Genomic DNA, 18,681 nt, shown 5'->3' on the forward strand with positions numbered 1-18,681 from the left:
GAGGACCCCTGGCTGCTGAATCTGTGAGGGTTTCAAATTTCTGGGTGATCCAGCTGCCCGGAAGGATGAGAACTGCATTTACTCACCACCTGACATGGACCACTCACCAGGCTAGACCCTCTGCAGATGCTGCAGATGTTCTATCTTTTAAAGCTCAAAACACCCCTTGGATATTAAGACACACATCATCAGTGAGAAAACCAAGATGCAGAGAAATGGGGAAACTTGCGTGAGTAGGGCTGGAAGACAAAGCCTGTGCTTTTGCTACTGGACTGCACTGCTGTCTTTAGAAGGACGGAGTCATTTAGCTGGAGTTTTCTTCTTTTCCTGACAGAAGGAAAAAAATACTGTTTTTTGTGGCCACCTCCCTTCCCCTCCCTCTTCCTTCTTCCTGCCCCCCTCTCTCTTTTTTCTTGCATGAAAATGAAGAGCCCTTTGGCTGGGCTGCCGCATCTCTGTCCCTAGCCTTCAGCCCCAAGCATGGCCCTGACAGTAGGGAGCCGCTGCTTCTCCACAAGCTAGGTATTCACCACGGTGAGAGAAGAGCCATCACGGAGTCTGTTGTCGCTCTCTCTCTGCATCTAAGTGCAATGAAATTACGTTATTTCACAGTAATTAGTCCAGGATAAAAACAAGGACTTGGGGACAATCGCTTTCCAAGGATGCTAAAAATCTGTAAAATTGATTCCTTTCCCACACTCCTGGGGCACAGCTGAGGGAGGATCACCCTGGACACACGGCGGGGGCTCCTCCCTGACCAGCCACGGCTGTGCTGCCTCCTCGGGGTGGGGGTGGGGGGCTGGAAACTGCCCGCAGGGCCAGGGCCCTAAGCGTCCTGGCAGAGTGCACTGTCTCTACGGCCCCTGCTGTTGCTATAAAAAAGGAATATCAACTCTGATCCTTTTTGGCGAGGGGTGGGGAAGGCAGGGGCGGGGGGCGGGGGGGGGAGGCCGGGGGGGGGCGTTGGGGGAGACATTTCCAAACTCAGTTCTGCTCACTGCTCAGCTCTCAAATTTAACCCATCTTGTTTGCCTCGGGGAGGGGCAGACAAACTTCATTCCCTAGTGGCTCTCATTAGAACAAGATGCCTGACGGTCGACGCCTACCTACAACAGCCGATTACCTGCAGTCACCAAGGAGGACACAGGCGGAGAGGGAGCAAGGCTCTCGCTTCAAAGGCCCAGGGTTGCAAGGAACAGACATGGGTGCACCGCCAGGCTGCGCCCCGCCACCGACTCCACCTCTTGGCCACCTCTGGCTTTCCCTCCGCTCAGCTTCCAGTCACTAGTTTTCACTGTCATATGGTCTCCCGGCTTCGACATGCGGGGTCCCTGTTCCCTGCAGGAACCTAAGCCTCGGCTCCTTCCTTTCACTCTCCCTCCACTCCCCGCCTTGCAGCATCGGGGGACGGGGCTCTGGTCCTGCCCCCGCGCCTTCTCGCCTTCCACAAACTTCTGCTGAACACAGGCTTGATCAGGCGGTGCCCTGGCCCAGGAAGCAGTGGCCACAGACCTGAGCAAGACAGAAAGTGCTTCTGCCTCCACGGGGCTGACGGTCCCGTGGAGGAGGGGGAGCTGGGCCGGTCCTTGGCACAGGCACCTGCTGCCGTGGCCGGGAGATCCCTGATTCTGAATCTGGTCACTAAGTTGTTTCATCGCTACGTCTCAAAAACAGTACCTGGAACTAAAGAGGTGGGGAACAGACGAGTGGTTGCCAGAGGCCAAGGATGAAGAGACAGGACTGATGGCAAAAAGGGAACTTTCAGGGTGACTGAAACGTTGTGTTTGGGTGGCAGTGAGGGCCACACCACTCTCTCCGTTGGTCAGAATTTACAGAATGGTACGCCTAAAAAGTGTTAATTTTCTGTCTATAAATTGTATCCCAACAAATCTGACTTTAAATGCCAGTGGTTAGGGCCTAGCGGCTGAGTGGGTGCGCAGGTAAGACAGCCCTGTCTGAGGACGGCGTGGGTCTTGGGGACCCCTAGACTAGACCCCTGGTCTTGGTCCTTATGAGTGCAGCCAGAGCCCTGAACACCACTAGGGCGAGAACTATGAAGAGTTGGGATCCTGGCTTGACCCTGTTGCCCTCCAGATCCACCCTTCTCTGTCTGCCCTGCTCTGTGCCCTGGGAGGCTGGTCCATGTGGGTCTGGGTCAATGCGTTTCCTGAGGCTCCGGCTCCCGGTTGGGTTCTACCAATGGGCAGAGCTGAGAGAGTGGGAGAGAGCGGGGTCGGTAAGACGGAGCGTTTTCTTTCACGCTGAGCTGCAGCACGTTGAATGACTTAGGTCTGCGGCTAGTCTTGTTCATGCCTATGGTACAGGTCCAGCTGCTCGTCTGAGGGAGACCGAGTCCTTCAGTGGGTGGCATGGATAGTAATGGCAGCAAGAGGACCGGGGCAAGACCCAGTGGTCTACACAGTTGGGGCACTTCAGAGTCACTCATCTCACCGCAGACACAAGCGGCCCGCTCCACGCAGGCAACTCTCTTGGGAGCAAAGTCTCCTCCTGGAGTCGGAGTCAGCCTCGCCATCACTTCTCCCTGGGGGGCCTGTTCTGCCCTCTGCAGCCCCACGGAGCAAGCCTGCCCGCTCCTCTGCGTGGTGGCCTTCCAGACAACGCAGAGAGCCACGCCAATCTCCTCAAGTCCTCCTTTGAGGGGCTGAAGGATATTTGTCTGGGGTCCATCATAAGGAGAACAATCTATATATATATCTTGCTATTAGCCATCCCCACAGAGTAGCGTGAAGAAATCAATCTTGGAGAGAAAGGCTTTTTTACAGGATCCTGGATCTTTATCGCTTTTTTTTCCTCCTAAAAGATCAAGTTCAATCATCTCCATTTCCCATTCTCTGGGCTATAAAGCTAAACCTATGGCTTCTATCCCGAAGGCCTGATGTGAAGTTGAAGAGAAAGGGGAGAAAATGAGCCTCATTGGCGACTGATAACACTCAATGCCCAGAGTAGCCCAGGCCTGTCTGTGCATTGGAAGCAAACAGCATCTGAGATTCTGATGGTGCATGAGCTGAACCAGGCAGGGATGACTGCGGGGAAGCTGGAGGTACAATCACCCTGGCCTCTATTTCTAATCCTTCCTCTACTCATTTCATATCATGTCACCTGTAATCTGAGCCCCAGGACAGAAATACACATTTCTGCCTCCATGCTTGTGCCCACACTCTTGGACCTAGAAAGCCCTTGGCAGGTTTTACCATCGTGCAAGATCTTTTATTCAATGAGACTGACTGAGCACAGCTACCTTGTGCCAGGCTTTGTGTTAGGGACTGAGTATGCAGCAGAGAATAAGACATTAGGAGGTGGGAGGCCACACCCCTAAAAAGAAGGCAAGTTGAAGACCCCCCTCTGCCTGGCGGAAGTCACGTGTGCACAGCCAATGTCAGGGATCACCGGGGAGCCTGCAAAAGTCTGTCCAAGCCACACCACTGAGTGCCCAGGTCCACCTCTGTCAACACTGCCCAGATGACTCCAAGAGCTGGGGGTTCAGGCTCTTCCAGACCATGAACTGCAATAATATTCTAACCAGCAACACCCTCGGAAAGCTGCCTTTTGAAAAGTGGTGATTAATCTTAGTAATGTTCTCACTTATAAATTAAACTATCACCACTTCAAGCAAGGGTTCTTTTTTTTTTTTTTTTTTCTTTTTTTCAATCTACCATCAGCTGATGGTAGAGGTGAAAAATGCAATCTAATTTTAAAAAAGAGTCCCTCATTGCTATGGAGCATGCTGGGACGTTCTCCTGCAGTTACCCAGAGGCTGCTGCAGCCCACGCTTGAGACCCCACCCTCGAGGTCTGGGTTCAGGTTCCCACGGACGTCCATCTACATACTGGGAAGGACCTGAGAGCATCATCAATGCCCACCCCATCCTGGGCTGAGATAACCGAGGCCCAAGGAGGGGTGACAACAGCCTCCCGGGGCCACCAGCAAGGGAGTCCTCCTTTGTCACGTGCCCTGTGCTTTTTCAACATCCTCTTATTTAATGTGCATAACAGTCTCAGGAAGGAAGTCCTGTACTCTTCCTACTTTGCAGATGAGGAAACCAAAGCTCAAAAAAGGTCGCAGGGCTGGAGAGTGGCAGAGCTGCGATCTCCACTGAATCCCGTCTTCTCCTCTTCTCTTGGAGCTGCCTCGAGACATCACAGAGGATGAGGCCCTGCCCTCCAGGCTGGACTTGGACGTGACCATGAACGAAACTGCATCCCAGGGCCCTCGGGTCCCTGTTCGAAGGGAAAGCTCTTCCTGGTTTTTGTGTTATGAACAAGCCTGTTTTGGCTCATATTCCGAAGGCCTCTCTGGCTAGACAGGGGCCTGACGGGTCCTCCAGATATGACCCCTGGGCTCTTCTGCAGCACTCACTGCTGCTTTATACACAGCCCCTCAGAACACGAGGGGAGCTGTCAGTTCTCTCTGGGCAGAGGCAACTGGCAGAGAAGCAAAAATCAACTTTTGTCCTAGTTAAAGAAATGATGTGAGGTGCTGTGGGGGTAATGATGCTTCTGGCGGCTGCTTCCCTGGAACAGCGAGACATCCGTACAAATGTCTTCTGACAGGTCGCCCCGGCTGTTCTGTCAGCTGCCCTGAGAGTAACGCAGGCTGGGAAGCCCGCAGGCGCGGCGGGGAGACAAGGCTGGCCCAAGTTCTCACTCAAGACTTACTAGGACTCTTCCATGGGATGCTAATAGTTCTAATAAGATTATGAGCAATCACAATGGCAGCTAACTTTTTTTTTTTGTCTTTTTGAACCTCCACGGCATATGGAGGTTCCCAGGCTAGGGGTCTAATCGGAGCTGTAGCCGCTGGCTTATGCCAGAGCCACAGCAACTCGGGATCTGAGCCATGCCTGCAACCTATGCCACAGCTCACGGCAACGCCGGATCCTTAACCCACTGAGCAAGGGCAGGGATTGAGCCTGCAACCTCATGGTTCCCCGTCCTGAGCCACGATGGGAACTCCTGGCAGCTAACTTGTGCTGAGAGCAAACTCTGGGCCAGGCCGTGGGTTAGGTGCTCTGTGCGGATTGTCCTACTAGAACATCACAACAGCCTGTACAGTGGTCACTGTTATTACCCTTATGGTGCGGATGGTTAAACTGGGGCTGAAAGAAGTTAAAGAAACTTGCCCAAGGTCAGAAAGCACGGAAGCAGCAGAGCTGAGCTTTGAAAGCAGGCAGCCTCATTTCAGAATCTAAGCTCTCAACCATGATGATACCCTCAGTTTTCTCTCCTGTAAAATGGGCCTCATCATTCCAGCCACCTCCATGATAAGAGCCATAAGGAAAGTGGAACCTGACGTTCGGAGAAGTTAAGTAACGGGCCCAGTTTACGCAGCCAGCAAGAGAAGGGGCCAGAGCCTATATGAGGCCTTTTGATCCTATATTGTCTGTTCAAGTCTAGAACCTACAGCATCCTGGCTGGGAGGACTATCTTTGAAATCCTATGTCATTTATTGACTCTGTGACCCTGGCAAGTTTTTTGTTGGGTTTTGCTTTGTTTTGGTCCTTTTAGGGCTACATCAGGGCATGTAGAGGTTCCTAGGCTAGGGGTCAAATTGAGCTGAAGCAGCTGGCCTATGCCACAGCCACAGCAACGTGGGATCCAAGCCATGTCTGCGACCTACACCACAGCTCACGACAACGCCGGATCCTTAACCCACTGAGCAAGGCCAGGGATCCAAGCTGCATCCTCATGCATCCTAGTCAGATTTGGTTCCGCTGAGTCACGACCGGAACTCTGGCAAGTTTTCAACTTCTCTGAGCTTTAGTTTCCTGCAGATGGATTTCTTTTCTTCAGATAAGAGAAGGCAGGGTGTGGAGAGGGAGACTGAAAGGACCTGAAAACCTTCCTAAGGAGCATGAGCGACGGAAGGTGGGACCTCATCTCTGAGGCAGCCTCTCTGAATGGGCGTCCTTTGGGGACAAAATAGGTATCTTCTCTCTGAAGAAACCCCCAGGCTCAGGGAGGGTCCTCCTGAGACCCCCAGCCCAGACCAGAGCAGCCAGTAACACATCCAGGGGAGGAGGAGGCCCCAGGCCCTGAAGTCTTCTTATATTTTTTGCTTTTGTTTTGTTTTGTTTTTTGTCTTTTTGCCATTTCTTGGGCTGCTCCCTCGGCATATGCAGATTCCCAGGCTAGGGGTCTAATCGGAGCTGTAGCCACCGGCCTACGCCAGAGCCACAGCAACGCGGGATCTGAGCCGCGTCTGCAACCTACACCACAGCTCACAACAATGCCGGATCCTGAACCCACTGAGCGAGGCCAGGGATCGAACCCACAACCTCATGGTTCCTAGTCGGATTCGTTAACCACTGCGCCACGACGGGAACTCCTATTTTTTGCTTTTTAGGGCTGCACCGTGGCATATGGAAATTCCCAGGCTAGGGGTCTACGCTACAGGCACAGCAACGGCAGATCGGAGCCACATTCGTGACCTATACCGCAGCTCACGGCAATGACGGATCCTTAACCCAATGAGCTGGGCCAGGGATCGGGCCTACATCCTCATGGATACTAGTTGGATCCTTAACCTGCTGAGCCACGGTGGGAACTCCCCTGAAGTCTCTGTGGGTGGTAGATGCTGACTCCAAATTCTCTCTCTTGCTATGTAAATAACCACAAACGTCTCTGCAAGATGAAGGTCGCTGGCCGCTTGTTTCCCAGTCCACATTCCCACTGAGAAGCTGAACGTCAAGTGGATCTGTCCGAGCTCCATGCAGACATGGCAGCCCTGAGCAGACGCCAGAGGAAGCAATTCTTTCCTGCCTCCGTTTTCAACTCCCGCTTTGCGGGTGAAGTGATGCAATTCTTATCTGGAATGTGATAGGATGTAGAAAATAATTACAAATGAAAAGGTTATTCATAATTTTTAAATGAGTTAATTAGTAAACCCAGTCAGACTCGCTCATTACAGTAATTAATAATTGATTATACTTGAAATTAAACACACTTTTTCATCAAAAATCTAATTAAATATCTCTGCTATCTGCCTGTTGATGAGATCAGCTGGTCTGCTGGCAAAGTCTTTGTTAAGGATATTTGTGCTCGGCAGAGACAATTAATTTGATTTTTAATAATTGATAGTTCCTTACAAGTTAGGCATCACAGCCTGTGATTATGGCCCAGCAACATGAGCTCAGCCCCAGAAGCCAGGGAAAGCAAGCACAGGTTGCCGCCTCAGCCCCTGGCGACAGGTCGGGACAGGCCTTGCACCTGCAGGGCACTTGCTGCACTAGCTTACTCTTACCGCATCCTTCTGAGGTGATGGATGGGTTGTGCCTATTTTCTAGATGAGAAATCAGGACTCAGAATGAGAAGCAAGTTGCCCAAGGGTGACCAGCTGCTCGGTGGCTGAGCTGAGAATGGAATCCAGGCCCTCAGACCAGCATAGGCTCTGCCCCAGCACCCTGCTGACTGGCCAGGTAACGAAGAGAAGGCGCCTGCTTGCCTCTGTCCTGGCCCCTGGAGAGGGACCCTAGACTCCTGTTTTAAGTTTTCTATACAGATCGTGTTTTGTCAGAAGGATGCATTTATTCTTGGCCAGGACACATCATCGAGGGACTGACCTCTCCCAGCTTGAGACACAGATTCGTCCCAAATGGCCTCACATCTACCCTCTCCTCTCTGCCTACACTGTCCCCTTCTTGACTGAAACCCTTGGCTTCTCCCGACTCGCTTATGCAATAGGGCCTGGCCTTCCTGCCTCTACGCTAACCTTTCTGAGCTTAGCATCTGACTGTGACCTGCCACTGCTTAAAGCCCTTTGGCGGCTCCCCGCGGCCCATCCAACAAGGTCCTTAACTTGGCCTCCACCACAACCATCTTCAAAATCGGACCAAACACTCCTGCATTAGCTCCAATCGTGTCCCTCCGACCTGCCAAATGCTTCAAACACAGAGAACGCCTTTGCCAGCACATCCTCCTCCTTTAAGACTCTGAAACTTCCCCTGGTTTGAAATACCTTACCCTCACGACTGCTTCCGGGTGTGACCTGAAGATCCAGCTAAAACGTCACCTTTCACAGGAAGCCTCCTCTGGTCCTCCTGGCAGGGCTGGCGTGCTCCCAGAGCCCCTGAGCCGCCTCAGTCCCCACTAGCCCAGCCATGCCATGGTCCCACATCAATCACTGCTTCTAGGCTGCCAGCGCCTCAAGAGTCGGGGATGTGTTGTTAGCCCAAGCATTTAGCCTAGAGCCTGACCCAAGGAAGGTACCCTGTTCGGTTCGCTAAATGAAAAAGAAAATCCACAAAATCGTGGATGCTAAGACTGTCAGTGTTGGAAGGAATATTAAAGGTCATCCAGTGAAACCTCCTGGTCAGTGAATGACTCTCTTTCTTGGGTGCATGGTCCTTACAGGGAACTCACTACCTCCCACAGTAGCCCCTATCTTTATTATTTATTTATTTATTTATTTATTTATTTATTTATTTTTGTCTTTTTGCCTTTTCTTGGGCCGCTCCCATGGCATACGGAGGTTCCCAGGCTAGGGGTCAAATCAGAGCTGTAGCCGCCGGACTATGCCAGAGCCACAGCAACATGGGATCCGAACCACGTCTGCAACCTACACCACAGCTCACGGCAACACCGGATCCTTAACCCACTGAGCGAGACCAGGGATCAAACCCGCAACCCCGTGGTTCCCAGTTGAATTCGTTAACCACTGAGCCACGATGGGAACCCCAAGGAGCCCTATCTTTAGATAGCTGATGATGGACCATGCATTCTTACTAAGTGGGAGAGGGAAGAAACCTACAGGGTGGGAAACAGAAGAAAGTTGACGTAATCATGGAAAGATTTCTTCTTTCTTTCTGAACTAGGTTACACAGTACATAGCGCAAACCTTAAGACTTCAGTGCAAAACAAGCTGATAATCTACACGCGGTGAACTACTTGACTCTTGACGAACAGTGACACTCCTTGTTCAAAAGTCCACTCATCCGTAACATATAATAATGTCGGTCAAGGGCTGCGTTAGTGGTTGGTGAGGACACAGCATTGGTGTGGCCAAGAAGAAACTTTCGTGCCAGGTGACTGTGCTCGGAACCCCACAACCTTCACTGGTAACTCAGTCTACACCAATTATGAGCCTTTTGCAGAGCTTAGGGAGGTGCCGATCTCTCCCCGTTTGGCTGTTCCCTTTACCCACTGACTCAGAGCAGGGATGGAAAACACCTGCCATCAATATTCTCCACCCCTGTGGCCACATCAGACATCAGTAATCAATCACAGAGACTCCCTTCCACTGAGTCTGAATATAGCCTCAGGATCCTTCCCAACACAGCTTTCTAGGTGGCAGTAGCTCATCATTCAGACAGAAGAATACACGAAACGTATATGTCAACCTGACCTTGAATCCATGAAACGCGCTAAGGCAGTCTTCACGAGGGGAAAAAAGAGCTGGCATGCCAGATGAGGTTTATTACACCTTGAGATGTCTACAGAGACCTATTTGTTTGCAAGACTATCAGGTTCCCGATTACTTGTTTTTCTTATAAAATTCAAAGATCTTAAGAGGGAAGGGACCTTAGAGCTTACAAGACCCAAACCCCCAGCCACCCCTGAGTCCCTTCTCCGCATCCCAAACACGTGGGAGCTGTGCTCTATTAATAATTCCCAGTGACAGCGCTTACTACCTTTTAAGACAGTCCTTTTAAGACAGTCCTTTTCCATCCGCGATACTTCCTCTTGTCACAAAGTCCTTTGTCACCATGGGCAGCACTCTGTCTTCCTTTGGCCTCTGCCCATGAGTGCTATTTCTACGTGTTGGGCTTACACTAAAAGGTCCCTTTTGCTTGGAGAATTCTCTCAGAATTCCTTAGCATGGCTTCTCACCTGCCTGACCCAACTTAGGCCTTAGAATTATGGAATGTGAAGGTGGGAAAGGACAGAGGCTTAAGCCAACCCTGCTGGCTGCCTTTCTGAGCAGGCTGCTTTACCCAGAGACAACGGACTCTACAAAACGCCCCCAGGTCTCTTGAGATTAACATCTTTCCTGGGAGCAGACCGAGGATCAAAGAGACGGGTCCAAAGCAGGAAACAAGACTGAGTTGCAAATACCTCAAAAGATCCAGTGGGAGGCATCGCAAGCAAGGCAGTGGGCCAGGAGGAGCTGCGGACACGGCGAGGAGCCTGGGGTTGGGTGGGAAGGCCAGCCGGTGCCGCTGTGGTCTCTGAGCTCCCCCAGCCAGATCTAACTGCTCCCTGGGGCCCTTCCTGACCGCGGTTTAATCCTGGCTCCCCCAGGACCCTCAGACCACTCTTGCCAGCCCCTCACCTTCAGACGTGCTTTGCTGGCTTGAGGTCCTCAGAGTCCAGTCTTTAGCAGTTTCGGTCCAACCCCAGGGCACCCCACTTCCTTCCTGCTCCTCACTGCAGCTACCTGGCACCAACAGGAGAGGCCAACCTGCTGTCCAGCGCCCCCTTGTCATTCCATTCGTCGTGACTCCAAGCTATGGCACTCGTGTCACAGATCAGCTCAAAAACCAGTCTGAATGAGTGTTAGAGCCTAGGGCCAGGCCTCCACCAGGTGAGGGAGCCGACACTGAGCCTCCTGTCTGGTACACACGCAGAGAGAAGGTGAGGGCCCCGAGAGCGGACCCGCACAGTTTTGGGGTGCAGGCCAGTCCAGCACTCCAGCGCTCCACGGCTCACCCTGCCGCTCTGACTGCCATGCCGGCAGGGGCCTTCAGGCCCGCAGGTGTCTTGGTCACCGCCCTCTGGGCCAAAGGGGAACCCAGGGAAGCTGGGGTGAGGGAGGCGCTTACCCACAAAGTACGCCAGCAGGATGACCAGCGCGGCCGAGATGACGATGGCGCTCAGGGCCGCGCACTTCCAGTTGCAGTACTTGGAGGGCTTCTTGAGGTTGAAGGCCGGTCGGGAGAAGGTGCTGCGGGGCAGGGGCCGGGGCGGGGGAGAGTACACGGTACTGGACGTCAGGGGGTACCCCGGCGACGTGGTGCAGAAGAGTGGGGAGGTGCCCCCCGGCTTGAAGAGGAAGTGCCTGTGGAGGGAGAGAAGCCAGAGCGGGTCAGGTCTGCTGACGCCCCGGGAGCCCACGCCGACCTGGAGGATGAAGGCAGCAGGAGAAGAAGCATGCAGAGGAGCCTGGAGAGAGAGAGAGAGAGAGAATCACCACGGAGGAGACGAAAGGACAGAAAGAAGGAGAACCACACACTGGACCACAAAATGGCACACGAAGACACGTTTCCACAAAACACGGGTGGGACAGCCCTACCCATGGGGAACCCACCCAAGCCAAGGCAGAAGGTGCTACCAGCTGGACAGAAGGCTGGGTGTTGAGATCCTTGTCCTGGGAAGAGGATGGGGCTGGGATGCACTTTCTTGGGGAAATAAACTAGATCTTCTCTAAAATGATCGTAGTAACTTAGAAAGTATTTATAGTCCTGTTCTGCCTTCTGGAGATTAAGGAACCTAAAATTTCTCTTCTCCCTTCAATAGGCACTTTGCCTTTGCACCTTGGACAAATGGAATATCAGCATTTTAGTCGGAGTGGGAACCAAGAAACCGCCACCAAGCTCACCATGGTCAAGAGTCCCGCAGACTGCTAAGAAGCCAGCCTACTGCCTTTCGTGCCCCTGGTAAATGCCATGGGGTGGGGGAGGGGAAGCGATGGGCAACTGTATCCTACAGCCTGGCTACAGTCTTGAGGGCAGTGTGGCAAGGTCAAAGCACACAGGTGTGGCCAAACTAAATGTCAGGAAGTCCTCCGCGGCGTGGCTTTGACCATGGCCATGGGAAGACTGGGACATAGCAAGGGAAATGGGGTGCATGGGTTGCACTGTGTGTCCCCGAAGTCTTAGGGTAATGGGTAAGTCTTAGGGGAGTCTTGTACCCTGCTGGGGTGCAAGATGCCTTAGCCACAGAGTTCATGGCCAGCCTACATAAAAGACAGGGCCTGCGCTGCATAAAAAACTGCTCCATGAGATGGCCTTCAGAATGGCAGAGGCAGCCGATGAGATGCCAGGAGTGTCATATTAACAAGACAGCTGTTAATATGCTGGGGGACAGGGTATTCCAAGGATAACCTCTTGCAAGTTGAACATGGACTTGGGGATGGGCATGCACCATGGCCTCATCGCTCCCCCAGGAGATCCCAGGGAAAGGTCTCAGGGTCTACATGCAGGTGCGGGAGCCACGGGGAGAGGAGAGCACACACAGAGAGGAGGAGCATGGGGATGTCACCTACCCGTCACTGTAAGCCCCATCATGGCGGGAGGCGCTGAGAATGTCCATCTCAATGAGGTTGTCCTGCAATGTCCCTAGGAATGGCTGCTTGCCTAGGTTTCTACGCACACATGGAGACATGAATGAAGCAATGAGTCATGCATCGATGAAGGGGGAGAGTAGAGAAACACACAGAGGGGCTGACTGGTGCGGCTGTGTGTGAGATCAGCAGTTTCCAGGCGATGGGTCTGTGTGCAAGCCACATGCGCCCGGGGTCTGCCTGGCCCAGAGCGTCGGGAGGGAGGTCTCTCTCTGCAAACCTGCATGTCTGCCAGTTGTGCGCATCAAATTGCAGCTCTCACTGGCGAAGGCTGATTACGCTCAGGCACTGAGCTAGACATGTCTCATTCATTTAGCTCAAGTCTTTTTAAAAGAGGCAATGCAAGGAAGGCAGTGTCATCCCAATTTTAAAGGTGAGGAAATGGCAACATGGGGTGGTCCCAGGTTGTGAGGAGGTTACCAGCTAGCAAGGTTCAAAGGAGGAGGCTGAGCCCAGGTTGACCGGGTTCCAAAGCCTGTGCTTTCTCCTCTATTTGCTCCCTCCTGCCTACGTCTGCTTCCACAAGAGCCCGAGACACCTGCTTTGCTGGGCCAAGGGACAAAGACGAGCACTTGGGGCCGTTTGCTTTTACCGCAGAGGTCCTCAAACTTGAGTTGGCATCAGAGTCCTCTGGAGAGCTGTGCTTTGCTGAGGCCCAGCCCCAGGGACTCAGGGTCAGCAGGTGCTAGAGGCCTAGGAACCCACATTTCTTATAAGCCCCCAGGCTGCGATGACATGTGGAGTGTCAGGGTCCTTTGGCAGTACAGGGACCTGGATGATGCCATCCTTAGAGACCCGGGGGAAGGCTTCTTGTCTCCCCAGATGCCCTGAGGGCGGGGAGCATCTTGGGCTCAACCAGGCCTGCCAAGTGGCATCATTCCCACCTGAGGGAGCAGGATCCTGTTTTCAGGTATCTGGGGATCGCTGCCACCTCGCCTGAATTGTCCTGAGCAAGCTGGCAAGGGCGTCGACCTGCTGCGCGTGCCCAAGGGAAGGTCTGACTGCAGAAGCTGCCTTTGGGGTGCAGCCCTGCCAGGGACCTTGCTTCTGACTTTGACCAGGTCTTGAGAACCAGAAAACCTACATTCAAGTCCCTTCTTCTGCCACCTTCTGGCTGTAAACACCACCACCTCTTCTTATCTTATGCCACCTTCTTCGTCTGTAAAATGGGGAGAATAGTCCTAAGCCCACAGGAGCGTCTAAGGAATGTTGGGAGGATTTTCAAGGGCAGAACAAAGATTACAGAAGTACGGATGCTAGTTTAATATAATAATAATAATAATAATAATAACAACAACAACTTCTGCTATGGACCCGACACCCAGCACATCCTATTCACCGTCTGGAACCCTGCGACTCTCATCCAGCAGAGGCCTTCCTCCTCTGAGTCTCTGCCATCATCTTTGCGCTGCGGACTGGCACCGCGAAGCTCCAAGAAGTTACTTCCCTAAGGTCCTATCATGCAGGAAGCAAGTGGCAGAGCTGGACTGGAGCCTGAGTTTGTCTGACACCAGAGGCCAGGCCCTCTCTGTTCCTGACCCTGGATTGCTGCCCTGCCTATGGCTTTGCCTCTTGGGCTGCCCTGCAGACCCACACGAGGACAGGGTGCCAGTACTATCTCAAGGCGCCATGGCAGTGGCATTGCCAGGGACGTGAGGGCACAGGTGACAGTGCTGTGCATCTGGGCCTCTGCGTCCTGCCAAGGTGGGGGTGCAGGGGGGACCTCCCCTTCAAGGGACTCCTGAAGCAGTCCGGGCCCAGCAGCCTGGCGGCAGGCTCTCCTCGTGGTGTTCACTGCCCTGGGGCATCCCACAGAGCCTGGGAGTCACTGCAGGCGAGTGGAAGTCCCTGTGAGTGGCCTCACTTCTGCCTCCAGGTAGGAGGCCTTGTGACACAGGGGGAGGCACGCAGGCCTGGGGGTCAGGACGGCGCGGTTCCATGATGCCTGGTCCTCAAGCAGGCGAGTCTGTCTCTCTGAGCACCACGAACCGCGATAATCACTCTCCCAAGAAAAGCTTGAGTATCATCTGGACCATGATGCTGCCCTGCTCCCCATCTCCAGGGACTTCACGGGAGTAAAACCACAGTCCTTACCGGGGCCCCCAAGATCTCGCAAGGCCCACTGCTGCTTCGCCAAGCTCACTGCCTGTGCCTCGCTCACACTGGCCTCCTCGCTATTTCTCAACAGGCAAAGCCTTTGCTGCCATCGGCTGAATCACCTTCTCCGAACTATCTGCAGAGATCATTCCCTCCCTTCTCACCTGACCTGTAGGAGCTCGCACCTACTCCGCCTGGCCGTCTGTGGCCCCTGCACTGCTTTCATCCTCCACATAGCACTAGACACACACACGCACACTCTTATATATGTATATGTGTGTACTTGCTTGTGCGCGTGTATAGATAAGCTGGTTTTTGTGGGTTTTTTCCTTTTTTTTTCTTTTTTGTCTTTTCTAGGGCCGCTTTCCGTCGCATATGGAGGTTCCCAGGCTAGGGATCTAATCGAAGCTGTAGCTACCAGCCCACGCCAGAGCCACAGCAACGCAGGATCCGAGCCGCGTCTGCAACCTACACCACAGCGCATAGCAACGCCGGATCCTTAACCCACTGAGCAAGGCCAGGGATTGAACCCGCAACCTCATGGTTCCTAGTCGGATTCGTTAACCACTGCGCCATGACGGGAACTCCTTTTTTCCTAATGCAATTGAGTTCCGTGAGGGTAGGAATCTTCTCTGTTTTGTTCTCTGCCCAGGTGCCCAGAGTCTAGAAGAGCGCCTGGCACACGGGAGTGGGCATGCAAATAACATCTGCTGGATGCCGCAGATGATGGCTGTGCAGAGGGAAGTGTGCCTGGCAGACTGCAGGCACGCAGTTGGCGTTTAACGGATTGGTAGCATAGGCGATGCTGTATTATTATGTCCTCCATGCCCTGCATTTCGGGAGGGAATTTTCAGTCTTTTTACAGTCTATACAGCCCAGCCTGAGCAGGCCCTGACTGCCCCTGTCCAGCAGGCCAGGGATGAGTTCATGCTGCCTCCCTGGGGACTGAGGCTGGCCGCGTGGCACCCTCAGAACACGTGGTTGTCTGGCCTGCATCACTAGGCAAGGACTGCGCTCTTAGGGTCAAATCTATACTTTAAGACTCAGCAGAAACAAATAAATATGTTCAGAGTAAAAAGACAAAGGATAAAGATTGACAAGTTAACAGCAAGGATTTGCCAGTATCTGGATCAAGGGTGATTTTTTATTTTTAATTTTGTAAACAGAAAAGGAAATAGTTAATTAAAAAGAGAAAGTGCAATGACTTCCGAAAAGTATGGATCTGTTACGACAAAGGAAGAGGCAACACCACAGCAGCAACAGCACAGAGGCTGCCTGAGTGACAGAGCGCAGAGGACTTCCTGGAAGAGCCACCTGCCTGCTTGGATGTTAATCCTTTAGATCACGCTGGCACCGGGGGACAGAAGCACGTGCTGCAATGCTGTCTGTTCAGATGCTACTAAGGCTTGAAATAATAAACCATATTCTGTACGTTCCAAACTGAGTTCTTGGTCACATGATTTGGTCTCATGTGACGGATGAGAAAACCAAGGCCTGGAGAAACATGTGTCCTGCTCCCCCTCCCCCAACACAGCACGTCTGGGGCAGAGCTGAAACCAAAGCCCCGGTGTCCTGACTCCCAGGGCAAGGCCCCCCCACTATATTTCTTGTCTACCTCCACCTCCGAAGCCCTGCGTTTCTGGTGCTTCTGAAACATGAAAGTGACAAAGACGTCCTGATGGTAGCCCTGAGCTGCTGAGCCCTCCTTGGGTCCCAGTCCTGCAGGGTTTCCAGCTCACTGCTGAGCCCTCCTTGGGTCCCAGTCCTGCAGGATTTCCAGCTCATCCGTCTGCCCCTCACACGGGTGGGTGTTAACTCACTTTACAGATACAGAAACTGAGGTCTGGATAGGTTAAGGGCCGGTCCAAGGTCACAGGACAATGAAAAGCTACAAGGAGGCTTCGATCCCAGCTCTCTCTGACCTCACAGCCCCAAGCTGCCTGTCAGGAAGGAGGTGCCAGGGGCTTGCAGAGGACACTGCAGCCCAGTGCTGCATTGCTCTTAAAGCTCTTCTTGGCACAGGGAGGGGACCGGCTCCCCCGTAAGCCTGAGGCAGAACCTGGGCCACCTATGAGCTGTCTGGAGCAGGGGCTCCAAGTCTCTGACTCAGGACCAGCTGAGCCTGGCTCCCAGGGGCAGGACAAAAGGCTCTGGGGAAGATGCGGGCAGGGAAGCTGAGGGATCAGTGGTTCTTGGGGACTGATCTGCTCAACAGCCCATCTCACCATGAGCCTGCTGTCCTGGACCATGCTTCCACCCCAAAGCCCTGGGACAGCCACCTGGTGGGGCAGGGCAGGAAGGCGTCACACCCCACCTTCTGCAGCTGAGGCCCCCAGGGTGCGCAGAGCATAAGAGACTCGGCCAAAACCACACTTAGAGTTAGTTATGGGGCTGGCATTTGAACACATGGTGAACAAACAAACAAACACGGGCCAGGTCTTCCATGCCAATCCCATAACGTCACTCGATTTGAAAGATACTGACACTTCTACCGCCCCCCATGCCCACAGGGAAAAGGCGACCTGCTGTTCATGCAGCTCGAGGCCTTCCATCGCCGAGTCCCATCTACGGCCATCTCCACGGAGACCCCCCCCCCCGCCCCCCGCCCCCGTTGCTCCCTTCACCCAGCTCTGAGCCTTCTCTCCAAAACGCCCAGCTCTCTCCTGCTTGGCACCCCTGTTCCTCATCTCAGAATTCCTGTCCTCCCTGCAGATTCCTACCGATACAGCCCCACGATGCTCTCTTTAATCATCAGGAAGGTGGCGCTGGACAGTGGTTAGGGACATAAGCTCTGGAGGCAGCCGGCCTTTGTATTATAGGCCTGGCCCTGGCCCTTACTGGCTGTGGTTCTCCTGCTAAGCCTCTTCAGTTTTCTGTTCTTCAGATTCTTATCTCTAAAGTGGGGATGACGATGAGACTACCTATCCATGCAGAGGCTTAAGACGGCAGTCCTGCCGGCTATCCTTTGAAAGCCCTGCTTAGAAGGCTGGCCCGGGGCTGGCGTCTGGGAACGTAGGGTGCAGGCGAGTTCCCACCATGAGCTGAGAAGAGGGGCTGACTCACTGAGCCGAAGCTCTTTGCACAAACAATACGGTTTGTGCTGAGCACCTGCTCTCCTTCTGGGAGTCTGGATTTTGGGTACTTGCCAGGCAGGAGGTGTCCATGTGACCAGCCCCTAATAAAAAACCCTGGGCACTGAGTCTCTAATGAGCGTCCCTGGTTGCAAGCTCATTAGAGCACCTCGTAAGGGCTCTCTGAGTGTTTGTTATGATTGTTACTGGATGCTTCCAGGCAGAGGCAGCCACACCCTCCTCTCTGCTGGAGGCCAACCCTGGGCAGAGCATTTTCCAGGCAGCTCTTTGTTTATTCATTTATGGATCTGCCTCCCTCACTAGACCTTGTGCTTCTTATGTGGCTGTGTCTGTGTCTGATGCATGTCTGTGATGGAATCACCAAATGACAGGGACGACCGGCCAGCCCAAGTCCTCGTGATGCGGCGGGGCTGGCCCAATGCCCTAGGAGATCCTGTGTGCCGTGCTGGGCAGCACAGCAGCATTAGCCTGCCATCCTGAGCATGGGCAGGGCTGTTCCCCAAATTGTGTGTGACCACAAAATGGGCCCCAGGCTCCCAAACCAGGTCTGAGATCAGATGAGCTGCAGCCCGGGTCTGGCAGCCTTCTGCTCTGGCTTCCCTCTCTTCCGACAGGAGCCTGACAGGTTATTAATCAGACAGTCCCTGTGAAATCAATTACGTGTCTGATGCTGCAGAGTGTGGAAGAAGTGCATCAGGCTTTAGGGGACCCTGAACACATGGCTCCCACCAGAATGGACCCCGGATGCACCTGCAGGGCTTAGGGCAACATGACACCCCTGCTCCCGGGGATGGGGGGACTCAGGCACCCTGGCGGAGAGCCAGAGACACCGAGGGTACAGAGAAAGGAGTGGGTTAACCAAGTCCTCTCTCTCCTTCGTCCTTCTGCCAGCCTTCCTTTTCTGCCAGCATGCAATCGACATCCCTCCTGGTCATTCTGCCAGCTGGGAAGGTACCTGCTCGGTTATTTATCTGAGACTCTCCATAGAGACTCAGCTGGACAACGAGGGAAGGGCCTGTGGCCGTTCCTCTGGGATCAGGAGGACCCTGGTTCTGGTGGGGCTTGCTGAAGCTGCTGAGGGGGCCCATCTCAAACAGGGCCCGCTCTCCGGGGCTTCTAGGCCTTTGTCCAGGCCGTGCCTCTCAGAGGCCCTCTCCTCCTCCCAGCTCTCCCCGGGGACTCCTGCCGGCTGTTC

The 18,681-nt window shown here is 53.6% G+C and overlaps 1 protein-coding gene across 1 annotated transcript in view; it reads right to left on the bottom strand.

Moving 5' to 3' along the window:
- Positions 1 to 18,681, bottom strand: part of TENM4 (teneurin transmembrane protein 4) — a 410,796-nt gene that overhangs the window by 218,795 nt on the left and 173,320 nt on the right. Inside the window, exons 4-5 of the mRNA XM_047751949.1 lie at positions 12,220 to 12,318; positions 10,778 to 11,013 (exon numbers count right to left, since the gene is read on the bottom strand). Coding sequence (XP_047607905.1) covers positions 10,778 to 11,013; positions 12,220 to 12,318 — 335 coding nt within the window. The remainder of the gene's footprint in view (positions 1 to 10,777; positions 11,014 to 12,219; positions 12,319 to 18,681) is intronic.

Source organism: Phacochoerus africanus, chromosome 11 (genome assembly GCF_016906955.1).
Source record: "Phacochoerus africanus isolate WHEZ1 chromosome 11, ROS_Pafr_v1, whole genome shotgun sequence".
Classification (NCBI taxonomy): domain Eukaryota; kingdom Metazoa; phylum Chordata; class Mammalia; order Artiodactyla; family Suidae; genus Phacochoerus; species Phacochoerus africanus.